The sequence below is a fragment of the Myripristis murdjan genome, chromosome 24 (assembly GCF_902150065.1).
Source record: "Myripristis murdjan chromosome 24, fMyrMur1.1, whole genome shotgun sequence".
NCBI classification, from domain to species: Eukaryota; Metazoa; Chordata; class Actinopteri; order Holocentriformes; family Holocentridae; genus Myripristis; species Myripristis murdjan.
In genome coordinates this window covers 22,828,878-22,843,117 of record NC_044003.1, presented here as the reverse complement: position 1 = coordinate 22,843,117, position 14,240 = coordinate 22,828,878, and the positions used below count along the sequence as shown (strand labels likewise).

The following is a 14,240-nucleotide window of genomic DNA, read 5'->3' as shown; positions in this document are numbered from 1 at the left end:
GCTTTTTTTTTTTTTTTTTTTTCCGCATTTCTGCTTTATTTGACAGTCACAGTAGACAGAGAGACAGGAAAGGCAGGGGAGAAAGAGGGGATGACATGCAGCAAAGGGCCTGAGGTTGAATTTGAACACAGGATGCTGCAATTAGGAATCAGCCTTAACATAAGGAACACACTGTTGTCCAGTGAGCTACTGGGGCGCCCCGATCTTTGACATTCTTGGTCTTTTTAAATATGTTGGCAACATCATCAGTGCTAAGTGATTATTTCTGTGGTTAATCTTCCCTGCAGTTTCCAGACATCACTTTTTAATCAAGTAGTGTGGCTGCCACTGTGATGTAGGGCTGGACATTATGGCCAAAATCAAAGCTCACAGTGTCACTCACCAGATGCCATGATATCGATATTGTGATGATATTGTTGGTGCTTTCGTGAGATATTTACACAAAATACATTTATTGTAGCTATTAGTTACGTGGCTATGATGACCAAGCAGATAGAGGCAAATAAAGTAGCTCGAAGAGTCTGATAAGTTTGGAAAAATGCATCCTGTTACTGTAAAGCCAGAAAAAGACAACACTTACATAATTTCATCATATTACAATATCCAAAATACCAGTTGATATGTAGTCTCATATCATGCTATCTATATAAAATCCAATATATCATCCAGACCTGCTTTAATGGCCGTTTCCTCTGTTTTCTGTTGTAGGAATTAAGGTTTCTGTAGCTGGGACTCTTTTTATTCATTTATTTTTTTTCCTTAAGCTTATTTGACAGTAAAAGCGAGATTACATTTCAGCTTGTTTGACAAGGGTAACAGAATAAAGTCATGTTTCCACTGCGGCCCTTTTCTTTATGTGTTCTACAGTGGTGGTTATCACTGCTCATGCTGTCCACTTCTTCCTCTAATGGTTACAACCAAATTGCTGTTGCTGCCGCTGGAAATGTAAAATATGTCTCTGCTGAGTGTGCGCCCAAGAATTTGTCCTGGACCGAGCCACCTGTGCTTAAAACATCATTGTGAAAGCTTTCAAGAATTGGCTATAGGTTGATAAATCATGTTATATCAGTTGACAACAGAGAGTCGCAAGATGGACATTTATTTAGATGAAAAGGCTGTGGATTATTACTTTTAAGTACCATTGTTGTTGCTATTGGAATAGTGCTTTTTACATTGTTTAATGGACAGTTTGCATTGTTCCTACCCATGTCATACACCACTGCAGTGGTTTCCTGGAAATCATCATGTCAGTGTAATGCTAACATTTAGTGTGTAGGCCATTATTGATTTTTTTTTTTTTTTCTTAAAATTCATATCTCATTCTCCCATTTTTCCCTCTGGTTAGATTGAGGGCCAAGGCCATGGGGCAGTGTTTGACTGCAAGTGTAGTCCAGATGGGCAACATTTTGCAGCCACTGACTCCCACGGACACCTGCTTATCTTCGGCTTTGGCTCCAGCAGCAAGTATGACAAGGTAAAAGGCTCCACACAGATTTACAATTGTGTCACATTGAACAGAATTATGTTTTGCATACCCTCAAACCCAGAATTTTTTTACAGAAATCCTCAACAGTCTATAAGAACAAATACCAGCTGAACCCATATGATTGCAAGTTCATGCAGTGATATGGGTTCAGCTGCAGTGCTGAGCATACCATCGCTACTCTTTCTATCTCCCTTGCCCTCTGTCTCACCTGTGCTTGTGCCTCCCTCCTTCAGATAGCAGACCAGATGTTCTTCCATACTGACTACCGGCCACTGATCCGGGATGCTAACAATTACGTGTTGGACGAGCAGACTCAGCAGGCGCCACATCTCATGCCTCCTCCCTTCCTGGTGGATGTGGATGGGAACCCCCACCCCCCCAGATACCAGCGGCTGGTGCCTGGCAGGGAGAGCTTCAGGGACGAGCAGCTGATCCCACAGATGGGAGTCACCTCCTCAGGTACAGAGACATGACTCAGGTTCTCAGAGCTGCCCCTTATGAACTGTAGGAGGGCCCAAAGATGAAGTGACAGCAGCTCCTTACTTGCTATGTGGGGGCATCTGCAGTGCACTTGTGCAGTACTGTGAGGCGCACGTTCAAATTTGTAAAAATTAAAAAAAACTACTGACCCTTAAATTAAAGTCAATTGTGCAGATGAAAAACCTGATTCCAGTGGTGCATGGTTGCCATGGTTTCTTATTCCTATAGAAAATTCAGGGAGCAACCAAACTATCTTGCATGCTTTGGAATAAATCTTTGCCTGGAGATGACACTGCTGTCTTCTGTCCAATTATAGCCCATCTGCCAGCTGATCAAAGGCACCAGTGATACTGCTCTCATGTCCTATTACTTAACAAGAATGAGTATTCTAACAGTGAAGTCTGCACTCTGTAGTCACAAATTTGTTTAATAGAAAGGCCTGGCTTTTCCTGAATTTCCAGTGGCTTTTGGAATTAACAGTAGTCTTTATATGGCATTTTAAAATGTGGACAGAAATATTAAGTTAATGAAATGCATTATAAGTGCAGAGCCTAAAGGTGGGTGAGGGAGGCTCTTGGGAGAAGGTAGAGGGATCTCTTGCCAGACAAAAGGATTCATCAAACTCTCTGAGAGGCTTTGGCCCTTAATGCTGCCTCCCAGTACAGAGATAGGTGGTAGCCTAACCTTGTCCCTCTGTCAGCCTCTAAAATACATTCTGGGTACTGATGAGACTGTGTAGGATTTGGGGAAAAATGTGTTTCATTTTTTTTTTTCTTCTTTCAAGGTGACAGTAGAGCATTGTGATTTGCTAACTTAAGGTTTTCACCTGCCCTCTTCTGATAATGTATGTAGTGAATATAAATTAAGAAATATGTGTGTCCAGTTATTGGCTATGTAAAGAGAAAACAGTGGTGGTCTTCTTGAAGTGTAGTGCTTGATGTATAGATGCATGGATGGAAATTCTTTCTTTTCTGTCTCTCCCTTAGGTCTGAATCAAGTGGTGAGTGAGCAGGCGGTGGACGGCCCCAGTCCTTTGGACACCATGATTCAGCGGCTCCAGCAGGAACAGGACCAGAGGCTGGGTACCCATGACCCCACTCCTGCATCTGTTGCTGCAAACACCCGGGCCAGCAGAGGTAGATACACGGCACAGTGAACTCACCATCTTGCTGTCAAATCTGGGTCAAATATGATGCAAGTAACTGTTAGTATTTGTTTTACTCTGCCTGGACCAAGTGGGTTATAGTTCACTCCATCAGGACAGCTCAGATAGTGTCAGGTTAGGTGAATTGTCAGCCCCAGAAAAGTACATAAAATTGATTTACAGACACAGTGGTTCCCCAAACTTTGGATACATGGTTTGTGCATGGTAAGCTCCACTCACATGGAAACCTGGACGCAGGTTCAAGGAAACTCTGTGAGATATTAGCAGATACTATTTTGACCCAATTCTGGTCAATATTATTAATTGTAGAGTGTGGGTCACAGTACATTTATACATTTAGTTTTTTATATGCCACAAAAGCAGCACTATTCAAAGTACTCTGACCTTGTGTATTTTTATCATGTTGCTTGCAGTGTTGCTAATTCAGTGCAGTGTTTTTTTTTTTTTTTTTTTTTTTTTTTTTAATCACATTTAGTGTAAAAACGGATATTTAAGATTTCGTAAAATACTCTACTAGCTGTGACTTGGTTTTCCTCACTTCCTATCTTTCCAGCTGACTATCTCTAAACGAATCTAATCTAACCATATTAATCCATCAATCAATCAATCAGAGGGGCTGTTCAGGCTTTAACATCTGTCCTGGCTGATCTAATGACATGAATGCCATTAATGGACATTAAATTAAATTCCATTAAATTCCAAGACATGTATTTCAAATACACATGATACGTTGTGACTGAAAGACTTGCGTTAAGGAGTTGCTGTAAGGTTTATTTTTTCACTTTGACAGAGCTAGGCCAATGATGCCAATAGACTTCCACTCTTTATGCTAAACTAACACAAAATGCTACCCATTGGAACTTAACCACGGGACATACAGAGGTGAAAATAGTATTGAACCTCTTGTCTCAGTCTGGGGAAGTCTGAAAATGGGTATGTTGGCCATAAAGTTGAAGTATTCTTTTAAGTACATATTCCTCTCTGCAATGCCTCAAAAATTGAAAAAAATTGAAGAAAAAAAAAAAGTCCTTGAACTAAATTAAGAGTGCAAAACATGGTCTGTGGTGGAAGCTGTCTTTTATTTTTATTTTTCATAAGTATTTGCATATAGAGCAGGAATGTGGTGTCCTGACACAAGTGGTCAAGCAAGATGCATTTTAGCATAAACTAGAACCCGTCTCAACTAAATCTAGACAGTCTGGATATATGTGGATAGAAAACACCAAGTCTGAGGAGGCCCGTAAGTGTATGCTGAAGAGTCTCTCACTACAGCTGACCAATGGGAAGTCTCCCAAAAACTTTGTGTATGCCTTTAAGGGTATTGACAAAATGACTCAGACCGAGCACTCTGTTTTCCCCAGGATCAGTGGGTTCACCCACAGAGGTGCACTCTCCACCCAATGTGGGTCTGCGGCGCAGCGGGCAGATCGAGGGTGTCCGCCAGATGCACAGCAACGCCCCGCGCAGCCAGATGGCCACAGAGAGGGATCTGGTAGCCTGGAGTCGCAGGGTGCTGGTCCCCGAGCTGGAGGATGCCACTGTCAGGTAACACACCCTCCTAAGCTTACACTCACAAAACTTGACTTTTAGAGAAGAGAACTTCTTGTCTCCAGGGAGTTGATGTCACTGAGAGGCAAATTGTTGTGGAGGCAGTAGTATTTATGTGTGTCATGTCCCTTTTGTGTATGTGTATGTGTGTGTGTGTTTGTTTGTGTAGGAGACAGGTGAACTGGCGTGAGGCCAAAGGGGAGGAGGAGATCAATATATACCGGTCAGAAAGGAGGAGACGTACCATTCACTCTCTCCCCAAGGAGAGCAGGGTAAATAAATTACCACACACACACACACACACACACACACACACACACACACACAGGCAAAACACAACACTTTACAGGCTTGTAATGATTTTCTCTTTTAGTTTTTTTATTTTTCAGGTTTTCAGGCTTCTTAGACAAAACCTTCCAGCTCACCTCTAATGGAAATTTCTCTTTATCTCTTCTTTTCCCTTATAATTTCCTGCCTTCCTGTTGATAATTATTATTATTCAGCTATCCGTTAGCACAACCCGTGAGTTTATCATGTTTCTCCTCTTCACTTTGCACACTCTCCACACTGTTCTATCCTGTCATAGGTTCATCCGACTTCAGAGTGTGTCGTTGATGAGGGGAGGCGGAGCCAAGGTAACCATGGTTACCACACACGTGCTGCCATGGAGGAGACCAGCCGCCAGAGTGCTGAGGTTGCTGATGATGATGACAGCACCTCTGAGGTAGAGACTGTTATTCTGGAAACACTGTCTATTGGTTTGATATTAGTATATTAGTATATTATATATTAATATGAATATTTATATTCATATTAGTATTAGGTTTTAAGGTGACAGTGCAACTTAAAAACTTTCTTTCCGACATCTGCCCACCTGCCAAAAGTGGGCAGAATCCAACGGTGGCACGCAACACCATCACTCTTACTGGCCACTTTGTCGAGTGGCAGAATTTGCAAAAGGCACCCCAAAATCAGTGTAATGCTACAAGTTAGTACTACTACTACTACTACTACTATTCCCATGAGCACTGCGTCCTCATCTCATTGGTCCATCCATGCCACCATCTCTCCAGGGACTCATTCAAATAAAATGGTAATTCCAAACAAATGCTTGTCATTACAGTGTCCAGTAACCTTTTACAGTGGAAGCTCTAGTACATAATGTAAAATATACAGTAAAATGACCCAAAGCTTCTGGAGTTTAGCTTTTTCTTGTTCTTCTCTGTATCTGTTTCACTTTATTGCACACATTATTTCACTTTATCGCACACATTAGGGGGGGGGGGGGGGGGGGGGGGGGGCAGTGACTTTGTAAAACCACTAGCCACAGTGGCTGATGAGCCAAAAAGGTAATGTTTAGCCATGTCTTTCTTATATTTCATGAAGTGTTAAAGATCTTCACTGCACTTTCTAATGCAAGCAGTGTCTTTTTCAGTTTTGCATGCTCAACATGTGCCGTTGAGTATGCAGACTCTGTTCCATCCAGAAGAGTTAATTGAGATCTTAATCTAGGTGTTCTTTGAGATAGAAGACAATAAGTTTTAAATCAGCTGTTCTGTCTTTTTCACATTGTTGAAAAGCAAAAGTAGGTGAATGTCACTGGATGTTTGTTGTGCTTAATTTTACTTAATCAGATAGATCTGACAGCCACTCCTGTGCTCCCCTCCCACTCCCCTCTCCACTTCTGCTCTCTCTGCCCAAAGCATTTCAGTTTCACCACTGTTAGTGAAGTAGGTAGAGCAGAACTGAAACTGGGTTAAAGTCGCACTTTAACCACCTTGTTGGTTGAAGGTCTAAGCTTAGCCAGGGGATCAGCTACTGTGGAAATCTTGAAATATACCACCCGTCAGATCAATGCTAAATAGAAAGTAGAAGAAAGGCTTATCGACATGGTGATATCCATTTTTTTTTCCATTTGTCGCAGTCTCTGCCACATGACTGTTTCAGACAAAGTGCAGTCATTTTTGATGCAATGGCAGCAGTCTGGCAGACAGCACCAGGCAGGCTCTGTCATGGGAAACTGGCGTTTGGGTGGCACTACAGATTTTCACTGCACACCTAACCAATCATTGGGTGCTGTCTTACCCGGACAATGAAATCACAGTTTAATGGTCACTTAATTTTCCTGAGGCAGTCCGTACTAGACTCCTGTAGACGCCAGAATAGGATGTGCCTGTGGTGCCCTGGTGGCTCACCATGAAGAGCACGTGCCACATACTGCTGAGGCTAACTCAGCCACAGCAGCCGGGGTTCAGTCCGGCCCAGGCCCTTTGCCATGTGTCGCCTCCTCTCTCTGCCCTGTCTGCCCTGTCTCTCTCCACTGGGCCTGTCTAATGAAGCGGAAAATGCCCAAAAAATAACCTTAAAAAAAGAGAGTACACCTGTAACAGCGTGCTTCTTAGAAATAACCAGTTATATTACAAGTAAGAAAATACTGTCATACACCTACATAGCTCAGTAGTAATCAGTATACTGCAGCTTATAGCACTAACTTGACAGATGCTCACTAAAGCCCCGTCCATGAGCTCCTCCACATGTGGCCGACATGTTCTACCTGAAATGGCTGTTAGTCACGCACCCACACACAGAGACCGGTTGTCTTGCTTTTGCACCCATCCTGTCAATTGAAATTTATTAGTCTGATGAAAAATAACGTGCATTTTCGTCGCGGAGAAGTGGGACACTGCAGATAACTACATTATTACTGGCATTTACACCAGCCTTTGTTGTTCTTAACAGCCACCAAGACAGTGTCTCAGGTGTCTTTCTCCTTTCTGCGTTCGTAGTATATACACATACGCCCACTGCTCTACTACTTGGCTGTCAAATAAGCCTATTTATCAAAACGACAGTCATACAAGGCTATTATTAAACAACTGCGGCATTAAAAAATGCAGCAGCAATTGTGGTGTGCTCACATTCATAACTCATGGGCTGTCTGGCTAACAAGCTGGCTGTTCGCTGCCAGCCAGACATGGTGGAAGTCCTATGGGACATGTAGGCTATAACTTATTTACCTGGGAAAATTATGGCATCAGATGTTTGTGTCCTTTGCTTCGGCATGTGTCACTTCTAGGTTACATTGCTGTGGAGCTATTTATCTCTAAATTTTCAGGTGGCACAGCTCTCCGGTAGAATTTAAAGGGACCAAGGGAAACTCAAACAGAAATGTAAACTGATCATTTAAACACACACACACACACACACACACACATGCAAAGCCCCCTCAACACAATAACACACTTGCATGTAATGTCTTCAGCCACATGAACTTTCACATGGTTCGGTTGATGCTTGAAATTGCTCACACATTGAGGCCTGCTGGCTGGCACACTTCCACGGTGTTCGCATCATATTGGAAGAGCAAAATATTATAGATTCCACTTAAAAACATCCACATACCAACCAGTAGCAGATGGCGTTAGCTTTTCACAAGTAGGATTGGTTGTGTTAGTGTGAACATGATGGATCATTTTGATTTAGATCACCATAGATTGCAAAACCTTTGCGCGTGAACAGTCTACTTTCTAACCGTCTTACACTTGTCAAAATAACATCGGACACCACAATATACAGGATATGGGTATTTGGAAAATTGGATATTTCTCTTGGCCTTGTTAAATGTTGGGTTTAAGTTTCCCATGCCCCCATTTACTGGAGAGAAGTACACCCAGGAACATAAGACAGTGTAATTGTAATAAGTTATTGATGGATTTTTCATTAGAATTGATCTGCATGATGGCCAAAACCAGGAAAGGCTAAGGCCTGGCATAAAAATTTTAAAATATGTAAATTTAATTTGTCTTTTGGCTAGGCATAATACCAATTAATTTAAGAATTAGATAATGCACAGGATGTAGAAAATAAGATCCAGCTAGATGATACTCAGAGAGACACTTTTTCACCTGGGTTTGTCAAATATACACAACACCGACAGTGAAAATGTTTTGGTCACCTTTAAATGATCCTGTTACCTGCTTTGTGACCCGCATTACACTGAACTTTCAAGATGACTTGAATAGCAAGGGACACTTGAATAGCAATCATTTTATGAGAGTACGACTACATTTGACGGGAAAGAAATCTTAAATGGTGATTGTGATCTGCCGTAAAACTACTTGGGTCACCATTAGCTTTCTGTTAGCTACTCTGTGGCTCTATTTGATAAATGTACAGCTAGATTTGTGTACTTAGCTTTCAAATGCTGTTTAGGCAACACAGGTCTTTCTCTTTGTAAAAAAAAAATAGATTAAATTGGATTTTCATTTATTCTATGTATATTTTGTCGCATGTGTTTGTCCATAATTGTACTAATGGGGGACGGTGTGCTGTGTGTTTTTAGGGAGAGGTGGAGGTCCGACAAATCAACGGACACTCCTCAGAGGAAGAGAAGGAGGAGGAGGAGAAGGAGCCGTGGCCGGATGACCACAGCAGCTCAAGGTGGGAACACGTACACACACACATAGCAGTGTCCCCCACAATCTTATACACACACACATGCACATATGCAAATGAACATATAAACATACATGCACTAATGTATTTCCTCTTTTCTCCGTGATTTTGCAGCGACTATTCCAGCGATTATTCTGACTGGACGGCAGACGCAGGGATCAACCTCGAGCCGCCTAAAAAGAGCGTTAAAGTGAAAAAGAAAAGCAGCGGCTCGGAGGAAGACGGAGACAAGAAGAGGGATGGCAAGAAAGAAAGGAAGAAAGACAAAGCAGACAAAGATGGCGCATTACCAAAGAAGAAGAAGCCAAAGGAGAAAAGGAAGGTTCGTCATTATTAATAACCTTTTTTCCAAGAGTAGATTTTGCTCCTTGTGGTTCCAGAAAGCCTAGAAACTGAGGTAACAAAACTCACAAAAAAATCACAAAAGCAGAAATTTAGACTGAACAATCTATAATGTGTAATAATCTGAATAATTACACTCTCAAAAAATACAGGTAATATTTCAGTCAAGGGTATAGTCATACGGTCAGTATAACACTGTGATATTTGCCCTGTTTTCATGGTAAAACTGACAATTCTTAAAATCCACAGCTCTTGAAAGAGTAGCCATTGGCTAAAGAGGGCCAAATTAAAGTTAATCACAGACAATAAAAACATGATGTGTTCGCCATTTGTTTATATTGGCACCATTAGGGCTCGGCCATAGCTGCCACTGAGAAACGTCCCACGATCAGATTTGTTTTTAAGTGTTTGCGGTAAAGGTTTCTTAGTTTGCTGAGGAAATGGGCGAGTTGTTGTGGACCAATAAGTGTCTAGATACAAGCATATCAGATACACTCCTCCTCAGCTCAAAATACAGGTCTCCTGTTTTTCATTTTATTTGCAGCGGTTGTGGGAGTGTAGATATGAGAAAGTACAGGAAATCACTTGTAGGAAAACAAAATCTTTCTTCAATTAGGATTTTCCCCTTAGTAAAATGCAAGGGCTGGCTATGGTCTCGAGTGAGGCATGTGCAAACCGTGCAAAAGTGCAGGTCCTGGCATTCATATGTACACACACATACACATGTACGTACCGGAAATTTAAATTTTGATTTAAAGAAAAAAAACCTTGCAGTTGGAAAATGTCAAGTTCCTTTTGCGACTGTGAGAACGTACCTCTGTGTTGTGTGTGTTTCAGAGGACGGAGTTCCAGGAGGAGGGGCTAACTCTGGAGGAGTGGCTCCCGTCTTCCTGGATCACGGACATCGTCCCGCGGAGATGTCCCTACATCCCCCAGATGGGAGACGAGGTACAGCCGGCCTGCGCCCAGACAAAAACCTTGTGTCCGCATCACACATGTCAACCACATGTCTGCTTTACAGGAATACAGATGAACGACGCCTTATTTCTCAATTGACACACATGCCTTTTGAGTACAATACCATATGTTTTATATAGGCTCTATTTGCCTTAGGGTCAGCATGCTTAAAATTAAATTTGACTTGTGACAGTACAGCAGCATTAAATATAAAAGATACGTTGCAGTTCCCTGTTTGTGGCGAGCTCTAATGTTTGAGATGATTATTTGTGTGTTTGTAGGTATACTACTTCAGACAGGGCCACGAAGCATATGTGGAGATGGCCAAACAAAAAAAGATTTACAGCATCAACCCTAAGAAGCAGCCGTGGCACAAGATGGAGCTACGGGTAAGAAGCTGCACGAGCGCACAGAGAATAGTTTGACAGAAATGAATGAAAGACCCTTTGAAGTGAAACGTAGCCTCCTCAATCCCGTGCACACAGAGATTTATTGTGTCTACTGCCGGTGCGTATTTCATGTGTGTGTTCGTCAGCATGTGCTCGCAACCACTGAAGATCAACCCCGTGAAGCCAAGTAGGACCATGTGACAAAAATCAATCTCATGAGCTTCACGCAGAGCAACTGATGTCGGAATGAAGGTTGCAGTCCTTTGATTACCACTCGGGTTTCAAAAAAAAAAAAAAAAAAAAACCCTAAGAAGATCATTTAAAAAATCACCAAAACTTGACTTGATATTTGAGTTTAGAATTGCCCAAAATAATTATTGTTAAAAAAATAATTTCCTTCATGTAAATATAAATACAGAATAGACACATAACCCTCCCTGTAAAACACAGGAAACATAGTTTATGTGTTTTCCTAAGTCATATCTTACCATGCTTCATTCCATTGGTTTTGCTGTCATTGTCTTCTCAAACACTGTAATCATTTTCCTTTTTTCCTTGTCATTATCAACAAGTCAATACACACAACCAAGTCCTCAAATAGCAATCATCTCACTGGTATTTATTCTTTATCAGGCAGCTTTGGTTTCCGCTTCATTAGGTTTTTTTTAATATTTGTCAGATACTAAAAAAAAATGTTTCCATGGGGAACCACCGAAACAAATATCTTTGCTGTAGACTAAATTTCATCCATGTCTGTAAATCTGTCTCTTAAAGACATTGAGATGAAAAACTTACCCTGAAACATGTTACCACTGTCAACAGCTATTTGTGATTTGTATTGCCATGTACCTCACTATTTTTTCAGTGATCCAAGACATTAAAAGCAATATGTTTTAGTTTAAGACACCCAGATTAAAACAAAATAGGGGCTTCTGTCGAGACTCACCTCTCTGCATCAACATTCAGTAATCATACAGGGAGAACGAGCAGGAGAGGCAGAAACCAATCTCTCCACCAACACGATGCAACGCAGCCACAGCTTGCATCTTTGTGGATGTGCTGTAAGCAGCATTTAAAATGCAACCCACTCTTCAGTGGTTTTTTGATCATTTGAAAAACTGGGCCGGGCGAACTCATGTCCTTCCAGGCACTTTCACTTTTTCTTGACTGGAAAAAGTTACTTTGCTGTTGCTATTTATCTCTCCACCTACTCATGTGCTACAGAAACCCCCTTTCTCTCGGGGCTGTCCAGAGTCATTTTGTGAAATCACTAACTGAAGTAAAAGTGGATGAGACAGGATGAGAAGGTGGGGCACATGTAAAGAGCAAATTACAGCATTTTATCACAAAATAACTAATGGAATGCACAAAACATCACAAATTGGCATCTAACAATGTGGGGGTGAGGATGGAAATGAACATATGCATATAATTGAAATTATATGCATAATTCACATTGAAACAGTAGAATCAGCAGATGAGGAATATCCAGTATATGATTTGAAAGTGAAAATGTGCTCAGCTTTAAAGACTTGAACTAAAAAGGTTTCCGGTTTCAGAAAGACATAATTTAACAAGAACAATTTTTTTTTCTTCTTCTTAAAAGCAGATCTGAATGACATTGTTTGAGAAAGGATCAGTTGTGTTTACTTGATTTGCATTGTCTTTTTGTGGTGTTCAGGAGCAGGAGTTGATGAAGATAGTTGGCATCAAGTATGAGGTAGGCTTACCCACGCTGTGCTGTCTAAAGCTTTCCTTCCTGGACCCCGACACCGGCAAACTGACTGGAGGATCCTTCTCTATGAAGTAAGCACCCCACTCAGAGCCTCTCCACACAAGAGGTTCACAGGGTTCTGCTGCCTGTTCAGAAAACTTGAAAGAGCCGCTCTCAAAATGAGCCCGGAGTCCAAACATTTTATTCTCCTGAACTGCCGTCATTCTGTCTTTTTGGCTTATCGCACACTACAGTACATACCAAGAATAAATGTTGACGTTAGAGGCTTTTGCAAAGGTGAATCCTCTAAATTTTCCAAATTGATTTGTCTTTGCAGTAACGCCTTACTACAACTGTCATTTAAGTGAATTCCAAAAAAATGAAATCGCCAAAAACACGATGTTTGAAAAATGTCTTATGGAATCACAACATGACAATAGCACAGGTAGCTACTTTATTTTCTACGTTGACAAGGCATGTGGTGCACTAAAAATGTATCATTTTTTATTGAAAGAAAAGGTATTGCCACCTGCTGTTGCCACAACACCATTTTATTACATGATTCATAGCAGGGTTGTATTTGAATGCCACATTACTATGTTTACAATGGTGGTCATATTCTTTGTGAGGTAAATGTCCCACACTGAACTACAGCCTTTAATTTATCACTCTTGTCTTTGTTTTTTGTTCAACAATAAGCAGATTTTCTGTGCTAACATGTTGTGAAACTATCTGCATCAATAATCTGTGTGGCTCCCTCTTGTGCTCAGTTTAAATGTAGCATTTTTTCCCCTCTAAAAATAACTCCCACTTAACACAAGACAATCTGCAGTGGCACAATTAAATTCAAATTTATTTCCAAAACAATACTCTAAATAACATTGGTTGATCCTGGGACAGTGGGAGGTAAATGTTAAACCACATGGCATTAAGCCACTTCTTTTACTTTTACTATGATCATTTGCTCTGCTGTGTTCTTGGACTGATGTGTACGTTTGGGTTTGTTTTGGTACAGGTATCACGACATGCCTGATGTGATTGACTTCTTGATTTTGCGGCAGCAGTTTGACAACGCCAGAAACAGGCAGTGGAGTATAGGTTTGTCAATTTTACCATCACAATTTGACACGGACAGACTTAACTAAGACATGTACAGTATCTGAATATGGGCTCGAATATATTTACCAGTGGACGTGAGCTTAATTTCTGAAGTCAAGCAGAATTGAATTGTTCTGTGGTCGCTTTGTAGGTGACAGGTTTCGGTCGGTGATTGATGATGCCTGGTGGTTTGGGACCATTGAGAGCCAGGAGCCGTTCCAGCCCCAGTATCCTGACAGCTTGTTCCAGTGCTACAATGTCTGGTAAGGTCACCGCGTGGACTTACTTCCCTCGCAGCACAGCAGGGGGTGAAATCAACCAAAAATGAAACGAATAGAGCCTTATGTGCCTAAACATTTATCCCTTGGGATTGAGAGATCGGGTTTGTAGAAATAACTGAGACTTTGCACCTCAACCCCGCCCTCAGTTCCCAAAGAGCACCTTGTTATTGTACAGTTTGTTCTGATGGAACGAAGGGCAAAGTGAGACTGAGAATGACACGGAGATGCCTTTCTGACTTTAAACATAGCATTAACCAGAAACAGCATCACTGACAAGAACATTTACCAGACTAACATTTGTTGCTAGAGCCAGTTCCAGGCACAT

The 14,240-nt window shown here is 41.4% G+C and overlaps 1 protein-coding gene across 1 annotated transcript in view; it reads left to right on the top strand.

Moving 5' to 3' along the window:
• The window catches only part of phip (PHIP subunit of CUL4-Ring ligase complex), a 47,281-nt gene that overhangs the window by 18,107 nt on the left and 14,934 nt on the right, over positions 1–14,240 (top strand). Inside the window, exons 16-28 of the mRNA XM_030047055.1 lie at positions 1,346–1,474; positions 1,720–1,945; positions 2,953–3,102; positions 4,493–4,676; positions 4,849–4,951; positions 5,266–5,403; positions 9,022–9,119; positions 9,249–9,456; positions 10,314–10,424; positions 10,715–10,822; positions 12,504–12,628; positions 13,552–13,634; positions 13,786–13,897. Of these exons, the coding sequence (XP_029902915.1) occupies positions 1,346–1,474; positions 1,720–1,945; positions 2,953–3,102; positions 4,493–4,676; positions 4,849–4,951; positions 5,266–5,403; positions 9,022–9,119; positions 9,249–9,456; positions 10,314–10,424; positions 10,715–10,822; positions 12,504–12,628; positions 13,552–13,634; positions 13,786–13,897 (1,775 nt within the window). The remainder of the gene's footprint in view (positions 1–1,345; positions 1,475–1,719; positions 1,946–2,952; positions 3,103–4,492; positions 4,677–4,848; positions 4,952–5,265; positions 5,404–9,021; positions 9,120–9,248; positions 9,457–10,313; positions 10,425–10,714; positions 10,823–12,503; positions 12,629–13,551; positions 13,635–13,785; positions 13,898–14,240) is intronic.